Here is a 10,572-nt window from a genome sequence, read left to right as displayed (position 1 = left end):
CATCCAAAAGAGCAGAATATATAGAAAGCAAAGACATTTTATATTATTATAAATTAAATAATTTGTATATTAAGTAGCTCTATATTAAACTTTAACATGGCATCAGTACATGCCTGCTATCTTTGCAGAGCTGTTGACTGCTTGTCTTAATCTTCAGTATATTCTGTTCTTTTGAATATAATCTATTCAGATGTCAGATGTCTAACACAATCAACAAATGAAGCAAATTAAAAAAAAGTTTGGGATTTATTATAGCTTCTTTTGTCCTTTTCTTTTCATCTAATCATAAGATTCCGAATAAAATTCACAGGAGCATCATGCGCTTGAAAATCTCTGGAGCAGGTATCAACAACATGAGCAGATTTCAGGGGAAAAGACTCAATGGAATAAGCCGTGCCGATGGGAGAAATGATGTAAGCGCTTATGTAATCTGCATCTGCGAGATGCACATCACAGCGCCCCCTCGAGGCCACCACTGCCTATCAGAGGACATTATGGGCAGGATGGATAGAGTGTGGCTATAACCACAAAACAATAATGCAGCCACTACTCCGCTTGTGAGGTGTCTCTTTGAGTTTGGTGTAGCATTTCATTTCTTTTTTGTAAAATACTATATTTTTAAGCGAATATTAATGTTTTTCAGTTGTTTTTATACTAGTCATTTAACATTGAAAGACTAAACTGCACCTCTAAATCTAAATTAACTCAGCAACTGCCAGCAGCTCTGCAGGACGTTCAGATGTATACCGATGCCAAATTCGACGCCAACAGTTTGTGGTCCTCTGTGTTTTAAATTTTTGAAATATTTCATTTTCAATTTGGCAATGAAAATGACTGTACCTTTGTAGCTTAGTTTGGTGCATTAAAAGTAATATTAAGTTTAATAAAAATTGTGCAAATAATTAAATTACTATTTCATTGTTTGTGGTTTCTGAAGCACATGGTCCAATCGCTGCTGCTGAAAGGCGGGGATTACAGTAGGGCCGTGGCACATGGTCCAATTAGAACAGAGAGGGGTGTGGCTTTCTTTCGCTCAATCTTTCAGCACCTTGGACAGCAGCTCGCACTCGACTGCGGGAGAGATTCTAGGTTCGGGTCGAGGTTACTCGCCTCCTCTCTTCCCAAATAACTTAAAAGAAAGAAATAGAGAAGGGGATTCCACTCAAAACCTTTCAGGCAGTGAAATTTCTTGTGTTTTCCAGGCAGTTTGTAATCCATTTTCGACGTTTTCTCGTCGCTATACACGGCGTCTCTGCGGCGTGTCTCCTCTGCGTCTGGGATCTCAAACAACAAACGGTCAGCGTGAGTTTTGGCGTGTACAGATATCGACTCTCGATAAAACACGGCGAGTAACATTCTTTTCGCCAAAGTGAATTGTACTTTAATATGTTTCTGACATGGCTTCTGAGAATGTTGGCTAGTTGGATGCGATACCGTCCTGCGTAAGTGCCATGAAGTTTCTTGGTTCTTCTCCAGCCTGGTTCAGGCTTTAATGCGCACTGAACCTCTCTTCGCCGTTCTCCCCAATTCATCATCTACTCTTTTTTTGTTATTATCAGCCTTATTTTGGAAAATGAGGTTCTTCTGCGACTTTCTGTGCACATAAAATCCTGAAAGGAAGAAGAAACGAGGAGTCTGAATTCGTGCTGTGAAGCCGCGTCATCTCCTATGCCGTTTTAAGCGTCTCGGCGGCACGTTTTAAGATTTTCCAAGAGAAACGTTGAAGTGTAAACACAAGGATAAAGATGAAGAAGTTCCGGAAGGTTTTGGACGGGTTGACCACTTCTTCGCCTGTGAATCCAGGTGGATCTCCCGCGTGCGGCAGTGCGGCTGGGACCCCCAGTGCGGCACCAACACCGCGCGAGATAGAGATCCAGGAAACGCTGATGTCTGAGCACTTCCAGATCTGTAAGGTGGGTGCCCCCATCTAGCTTGTCGCAAAGGGCTCGTCTGTCATTGCAGTAGAGATGTGCAGCCAGTTTTGGCCAAAAGGCCTGTGCTAATCAATGCAGCTGTTATTGATAGAGCAACAATAGAAATTGCAGTGCACCAGCAGCAGACACAATATACATTGAGACATACTGTAGTGCACAGGCATAGTAAAACACACTTTGTACTAATGACACAAGGGTTAAAAGGATAGTTCACCCAAAAACGAAAATCATGTTGTCATTTACTTAACCTCATGTCATTCCAACCCTGTATGACTTTCTTTCTTCAGTGGAACATAAAATAAGTTATTTTGATAAATGTCTCAGTGTTTTTGTTCATACAATGGAAGTCAATGGAAGCCAAAATGGTTAGGTTACCAACATTCTTCAAATCTTCTTTTATCTTTTTTTTTTTTTTTTTTTTTTTTTTGTTGTGTGTGTTCCACTGACAGTAGAAAGTTATACAGGTTTGGAACAACATGCTGATGAGTATAAATGATGACAAAATTCATTTTTTTGTCCCTTTAAGTTCTCAGCCCTAACAGTTTTCTCAGTTGTAAACAGCAGTTAACAGCTCAAAACAAACAGGCAGGTGGTGAGATACGCTCTCAGTACCAAAAAAATGGAGCCAGAACCTTTGGGCTCTCAGTGTTCACATTTACACTATAGTATTGACTCCGTCAAACTTTGAAAAGACTCAACCACTGCTGCTTAGTCCAGTCCCCAACCTTTTACATCAGCATCTATCTATCTATCTATCTATCTATCTATCTATCTATCTATCTATCTATCTATCTATCTATCTATCTATCTATCTATCTATCTATCTATCTATCTATCTATCTATCTATCTATCTATCTATCTCTAGATGCTCAGGAGTGAGATGTTGAAGCTTTCTTGGGACTCTATCATCTCCGCAGTGAAGAAGTCAAGTGATAGGGAATCGATGACATAACCGAGGTGTCTTCGCTTACATAAAAAGTGAGAGAGCCTGCCGTAGTCTCCGGGCTTGTGTGGTTTTTCCTGAAGCTATTTTTAGATTTTTTTTAGGGCCTAACGGAGCCGGTCGGGATGGCGGAAGCTGACTGCATCGATTCTGCCTCCACTTGAACGGTTCGGTTCGAGCTTGAAATTTGGAGTAAATAATTCTTTGTAGAGCGATCGAGGATGGACGTGTGTTGTTCTCCAACATAGCAAATTAGACAGCGGAAAAGCGGTAAGAGAGAACGAACGATAGTAGTACCGTTTGAATGGAAGTGCAGGAATGTATCACGTGCAGAAATCACACTTTATGAAGCTGCTTGTGAAATATTCCCTCCGCAGCACATTCATTCACTGCCGACCGGCACACGCCTCGTTCTCACCAAGTATAGTGATGGGACCGCGGTGTTGCTGTGCTCTCCCCGGGGAATATACGGTGAGAGACTCGGGCTACAGACCCAGCATCCCCAAGCGGTTTTTCGTTTTCTTTTATTCCTTTAGTTGGCGCTTATGTCCAAAGAGACTTGCAAACGTTTCGCAACATGTGTTGAATCTTAACAGATTGGATATATAAAAAATAATCACCAGATAAATAAATGAGTTAAACCATCAGATACTGTTAGGATGTAAGTCCACACAGAGGTAGCACATGCTTCATTGTTATTAGCCTACTATATGCAGTGCCGTTTTTTTCTTCTAACTTTTGAATATAGCTACCTGTGTTGTAATTTAAGATTAAGCAGGTCTATTTCAACAACTATAATAATAATAATAATAAATTTGTATTAGAGTTTCAGAAACATGCCCTGTGCACTTAAACTGTAGGACTATTAATAATGTATAAACTAATTTGAAAGACGATGAACAGAATGGAAATAAAACTTTTTATGCATTTTGGCCATTCATTTACATGACAATGGCATTTTGGGGGCCTGAAAATGCAAACTTTTAAAAACAGGATTCAACGTGCAAGTTTTTGAAAACCATACCATTATTGTCTCTGTGTAAACTACAAAAACGCAACAACTGTGACATTATGCGTATGCGCATTATGTGTTCAGTCTATAGACTTGAAGTGTTTCTTTACAAAGTGACATCGCCCACTACTGGCTTGGCTGCATAATACTGTATTTTTAGTTTTTCATGGATCCATGTGAACGGGGATCAGTTTGACAACGTTGTCGTCTGTACGTGAAAAATGCAAAGGAAAAACGTTTCTGTTTTTAGCAGGCTACATCGTTGTTGTGTAAACGTACCCTGACTCACAGTTTGCACTTTCCTAGAGTACACTTCATAAGGCTGTGGTCCACCAAAGCATTTTTAGCCAGCTGAAAACGCCAGCTCTCTTCTGAAAACACTTTGCTGTGGGTGCTTGAGAGCTCTTTGGCAGCCCACCTTTTTTTTTTCAGTTGAGACACTATATGTGCTATATGTACGAAATAACCGTAGAAGTGTTACTAGTATCGGATTTCCCAGATAGCTTGTTTCTGAATATAAAAAAGTCGATACAATGTAAAGTATTTGCTCTGGCTTTTGTTTTCAATGATTTTGTTCTGGTGTTGTGCTTGTTGTTGTCGTTTGTTGCCTTTGTCCCAGCAGGATTTGGTGGTTGGTCGCTGTGGTATTTGTCCTGCCCCTCCTCCACTCCGATTGAATGGCTGGGTAAAGATTACAGTGATAAGCACTACGTTTTACCTAAAGTTGAACTTTTTTCAACTCTCCTCGACCAGAAAAAAATGCTGAGCACTCAACACTCAGTGTGAAATAAACACTCACACTCGTCAGAAATGTGGCACTCCCATTGAAAATTGGAAAAATAATTTGGTGGACACTAAATGGCCTATATTTCCTAAATGTCCACCACTAAATAAATAATAATTATAAAAAAACAAGTTATTTGTTATTTTTTAAAGGGGTTTGTCTGAGAACCTTACTAAGATTCGAACATTGTCTGAAATGTCTCTTTTCATTCAGTCAACAAAAGTAAAATTCAAATCTTCACGATACGACCCCTTTAATTAAAATGAAATTTGATACAAGCAGAGATAATCAATGGTGAATTGTACAAGTTAATCTTCTATAGACATGTATAAAGGATCTGCCTCATGGTCTGTCGAGGGATGGGTTCTTTGGGATGTTGTCAGAGACAGTGCTCTGGAGACTATTTCAGATCTGAAATAGACTGCCGAACACCGTCTCATGTGCTCAAGAACACACTGTGACACCCATTTCTGGTTTTGATCACTCAACTGAATCATGAGCTTTGACAACAACTCCCGTCAAGGGCTGTCATGTTTCATGTGTGGTAGAATGTAGATCTCTCTCTCTCTCTCTCTCACTCTCTCAGTTCTGTATACTCCAGGATGGATCTGGCATGCACACAGTAATAATAGGGTCAAAGGCATAGAGAAAAAATAGAAACAAATGTGAATGTGTATGTAACATCATAATGGAAGGTAAAAAAACAGCAGGGAACTTGTATTGTTAAGCCAGTCAGCAGTCAGTTTTTGCTTTTGCAAATTACAAAAAACAAGGTAGATACTGTGTTTTGAATCTGTTAGTGCTCTGTCAACACTGTTGGCCTCCTCTTCAGTGCTCTGAGACCGCAGTGGCAGCACAGCCTGTGCTGTAGAGCAGCCCGCTCTGTCTGCATGTATCCTCATCTCTCAACAGGAAAGCTGTGCTCACTCAACCAAGGGAAACAAGTATGAATTGTATTGTACAGTCTCTACTGTAGATAGATTTTTTCATCATCAACACTGTTGATAAATTCAGCAGAGTGAATTCATCTATCCTAGGAATGTGCAAAACTTCTTGAAGAGTATAACTCTTTTAAAACATTGCTGTGTCCAAACAATGGCAAACAAAAGGTAGAGTGGTTTTTGTTTTATTGACTTTTTGGATTCACTATTTTTTCTTTGTTTAATATAAGAATACTGTATTTTAAATGTATATTCAAATATTCCAGAAAAGCAGTTACTGAAATAGAGTACTGTTAAAAGGAGGTGAATACTTTTTTCAGCAAGGATGCATTAAATTGTATGTATTCTATTAATCAAAAAATCCTGAAAAAAGTAGCAGTTTCCACAAAAATATCAAACAGCACTACTTTTTTCAGCATTGCTAACAAGAAATGTTTCTGGAGCACCAAAATCAGCATATTAGAATGATTTCTGAAGGATCATGTGACACTGAAGACTGGAGAAGTAACTTCAGCTTTGCCATTACAGAATACATTTTAAAACATATTAAATAGTTTTTAATTGTAATAATATTTCACAGTGTTACTGATTTTACTGTATTTTTATCAAATAAATACAGCCGTGGTAAGGATAAAAGACTTGCAACAAACAAACAAACAAACAACTTTTGAATGGTAGTATTATGCATCTTTAATAATCATCCATTGTATCTTCAAGATCCTCATCCTCACAGTATATCTTTTCAACTCAGAGGTTCTGGACACCCAAATTGGTCCTCTCTCTTTGTCTTTGAGAGGAATGACATCTAAAGATGTGTGCTGTAGTGACGTGTAGCTAGTGACAGGCCGAGACACATTAAGCTGACGGTCGGCCTTTGGCTTAGTTTTTTCGGTGTGTTTCACACCATTGGCTCTAGTGGACAGCGTCTGGGTTTTTTGGGCTGTTTCAGCATGTTGAATCGGTGTTGGGCAGACAAGAAGGCTGTTATAATATTACGTCATTTTACCTGAGCATTCGAACGCACAAATATTTTCAAAATAACATGAGCCGACTAGAAATAATGGAGAAAGTGCTCAGCATGATTGATATAATCGAAATGGTAAGCAAGTGCTGCTTTTTTATAGTTTGTATATCTGCAGTCCTAGTTTTGGTTTTCCTTTTTGAATGATGAAAATAGACTATTGATACCTGCTGATATAGACATATATACTTTCAAGCACGTGCAGAACACACATGCTAGTTGACAGTTGATTTAGTTTCCTTGGTTGTTAATTAGCCTAGTTTTACGCACCTGTTTCTGTTCAGTTGATTATTCTCCCTTGTGTTTAAGCTCTCAATTTCCTTTGTTTCATGGTCTGTTATTGTTTATGTTATGCATGGTTATTTCCAGAGCTTCTTCCCTGTGATTCTACTATGTGTTCCAAGTGGAATTTACTATTAAAGACTCCTTTTGTTATCCTTTGTGATCGTGCACTTACTACAGCCTACACAGCGCCTGACACCCTTACTTCTTTCTGCTTATCTCTTTTTATTTTTACATCTGCTCAACTTGATTGATTTCTTGTTTGAATCTTCTTGTTATTTCTTTCCATCATTCAAACTCTGTGTCGTCTCTCCACTGACTGAGCAAGGCTAAGGTAGTTAATACTCCAAACAGCTCTGTGCTTGTAATCACCCATAAATGAATAGCCCTATTCAGTCAATCTATATCCTCTAAACCTTTTTCCACTCCACTTCTCTGATGCCCCTTCATTTTCTCTTGTTGTAATTGAGTGACTCGCACAAAAGAGGAAGTGGAAGGACAATTCTTTTGTGTGTTTCTGTGTATTTATGTGTACTTGTGATTTTAAGAACTTAAAAAAAAATACTACTAATCGCTATTAAATAAAATGATAGGCCTACATGATAAATTTAATTCAAATTTGTTAAGCTGTTAAGTTTTTAGAATTTCTATGGAAGCCTGTTGAGTAAAACTTTAAAAAAAAATTGTATGATAAATTTTAAGAATAATAATAGTGTCACATTAAAAATTATGTATTATTATATTTTTAATATAAAAATAAAGTCATATTGTGAGATATAAAGCCAAAATTAAAAGCAATGGACATGTTGTTATATACAAGTCACAACTGGAAGATAAAAATAAGTCACATATTGTGAGATATAAAGACACATTCTGATATATAAATATGTAGTTTGCCAGAAATTATGTTGCAATTATGAGAAATAAAGTTGCAAGCGTGAGATAAAAAGTAGCAGAGGCGTAAACAGATTTCATAGATTTCTGACAGGCTTTTGACAGACAACTGTGCGCTTTATTTGTCACTTTTCAGGCTTGATAACTGTAACATGTATATTGATAGTGAAAGTGAAAGAGACAAACGGCTAGAATTTTGCGATTTCTTCAAACAGCATCCAATGCTCAATTAAGAAGTTGTTGCCTCACCTCCATGTCAACCTCACTGCCAACATTCATCAATATTTGTTTCAAGTCATTGATGATATCACCCCCGACAGATGCGTTCATTTGTGATTGGCATCCTTCCATAGCGTCCCCTTCCAATGACTTCAGCATTGAACAGTCTCCCTCTCTGGATAGGCGAGTGATAGCTGATATGTCTGTAGACAGAAATCCAGTTAGGCACGTGCACATGCACGCTCAAGTACACAATGGCTTGTAAGCTCAGTAATTGCATTCTAACTCTCGCTCTTAGCGCAGCTTGAAGCCCGCAGCATAAACAGCAGCAGGGTTCAAACAAGCTGCGCCCACACATTCCGTTCAAGTGACGTTTAGATAGATATTATGCACATACACCAGCTCTAACAAAGACTAGATGGGCAGACGGACGAATTAACAGTCTTGTTGTCATTCAAAGGACAAGTACTCTCAATTAACCTTCAGGTTGTACTGTGTTTGTTTCCAGTCTCTTGGTACTTTGGACTGGATTTTGACTGATCGTTTTGTTTCTGTCATATTCTGTTGAGTGTGTGCAGGATGATGGTCTGGTTTGTAATTGATTGGTGACAGAACTGCTTTTAAAGTGGGCTGTTTGCCCTCATGTGGCTTCACCGGGGCGATGACACACTTATTGACCCAATAAAAGAGCCTCATTTCTCTTATCTGGTATCAACCCCCCTCCCTCCCACTACTCGCTTCTTTCTGTCTTCCTCCCTTTCACTCAATTGTTTTAACGTTATTTGTTGTACTTAAGGCTGATTGAACCAGATTTCTGATAGGGAATGGTTAGAATCCTGCTCTGTTTGTTTTATTCTTTCCTTATTTGTAGTTAGCTTCCTCATTTCAAAGTAAATTATTTTCTTTAAATTATAGGGTTAATGGCTTATTGGGGCAGTCATGGCCTAATGGTTAGGGAGTCAGACTTAAAGGTTGCGAGTGCAATTCTCAATACCGTCAGGAAAATATAGGTTGAGGAGTGAATAAACAGTGCTCTCTTCCACCCTCAATGCCCACGACTAAGGTGCCTTTGAGCAAGGTACCTAACCCCCAATCGCTCCCTGGGCACTGGGAGCGATTGGGGTTTTTTGTTGTGGGGTGTACTCATTTTTGCATCACCGTAATTTGAGTAAACCTTATATTATTAACCTTACTTTCATAGCTTTCAAGTTAAACAGATGTTATATAAAACTTAGTCTTGCCAACATTTTGGAAGTTGTTTTTGTGTTCATTGAGATATTGTTTAAAATGTTACATTTCAAAGGGGGTGTACTCATTTACGCTGAGCACTGTGTGTGTGTGTGTGTATGTGTGTGATTTATTTATTTTGCTCATAATCTGTTTCTTCCTCTTCTCATTCTTTATCTATTTTCCTTGTCTCTTTCTTTTCTTTCTTTAATTCAGATTTATTTTCTCACAGGCTCTAACCCTATGGATGTATTCGGAGTCAGATTGCATTCCTAGTTCATTTTTGTCTTTGGAAGATTATTATTCTCGACAGAACCACAACAAGCTTTTAGTGTATATGTGTGCCACATATTTATGTGTGTTTCCATACTTGCTTCCTACAGTCAAGAGTTTTTGTTAGTTTTTTTAATCAAAGGAACTTACAGTAGGCCTATTACAGACATGGTCCTGCTTGAGCAAGGTTAAGTGATTTTCTGAAGGGGCAATCCCCAGTACTGTACCTCTTCAGTCACCAAATAACACATCTTTGAAAGAGCAACCTCTGAGCAATAAATCTATCCTCTGGGATCCCAGGGATTAAACCTTAGACCCCAGAATGAAACAACACAGTGTCCTATACTTACACTAGTCTCAGCCTCAGACAGACTAACCACAAAACACTCATGAACAAGCTGATGTCACAAAAAAGAGCTTTCAATGAATTCAATTTTTTTTTTTGCTAGATTTGCTGAAGTTGTCACTGAGTATTTGAAAGATAAGGATTTTGAGGCAGTTAGTAGTGAGTGAATCAGATTACTATGCAGAGTTATTTACATTTACTAATTTAGCAGATGCTTAATCAAAGCGACTTGCAAATTAGGAGTGCGACATAAGCAATTAATTCTACAGAGACAGTAAAATAAGATGTGCTGCAAAGCAAAGTACCAAAGGTGCTCAGAAAAAAAATATTTTATTTTATTTTGTGTGTAAGTGCACTTTTTTATTTTTTTATATTCATTATTAGAGTAAGGACACTAATAATTGTAGAATCTTTAAGTACTCTGTAACAATTTTCTTGTAATAAGTTACTTTAAAGGGATAGTTCACCCAAAAATGAAAATTATCCCATGATTTACTCACTCTTAAGCCATCCTAGGTGTATATGGCTATCTTCTTTCAGATGAACACAATTGGAATTATATTAAAAAATAGCCTTGCTCTTCCAGCTTTATAATGGTAGTGAAGAGGGCATGAGATTTTGAAGCCCGAATAAGTGCATCCATCCATTATAAAAGTAATCCATACGGCTCCAGAGGGTTAATAAAAGCCTTCTGA

The 10,572-nt window shown here is 38.1% G+C and overlaps 1 protein-coding gene across 11 annotated transcripts in view; it reads left to right on the top strand.

The window, feature by feature from the left end:
- Positions 1 to 1,038: 1,038 nt before the first annotated feature.
- stxbp5l (syntaxin binding protein 5L) overlaps positions 1,039 to 10,572 on the top strand; it is a 195,240-nt gene continuing 185,706 nt past the window's right edge. For 5 of the 11 annotated variants that reach the window (XM_048193636.1, XM_048193634.1, XM_048193635.1 and 2 more), the window contains exon 1: positions 1,041 to 1,913. In XM_048193636.1, the coding sequence (XP_048049593.1) occupies positions 1,746 to 1,913 (168 nt within the window). In that variant the 5' untranslated portion in view covers positions 1,041 to 1,745. Of the gene's footprint in view, positions 1,914 to 10,572 lie in introns of all 11 variants that reach the window. The other 6 variants (XM_048193630.1, XM_048193626.1, XM_048193625.1 and 3 more) reach the window with 2 other exon arrangements.

The sequence above is a fragment of the Megalobrama amblycephala genome, linkage group LG6, assembly GCF_018812025.1.
Source record: "Megalobrama amblycephala isolate DHTTF-2021 linkage group LG6, ASM1881202v1, whole genome shotgun sequence".
In the NCBI taxonomy this organism is placed as follows: Eukaryota; Metazoa; Chordata; class Actinopteri; order Cypriniformes; family Xenocyprididae; genus Megalobrama; species Megalobrama amblycephala.
Note: the sequence above shows the minus strand (reverse complement) of the source record. Positions and strands in the feature narration are given on the sequence as shown.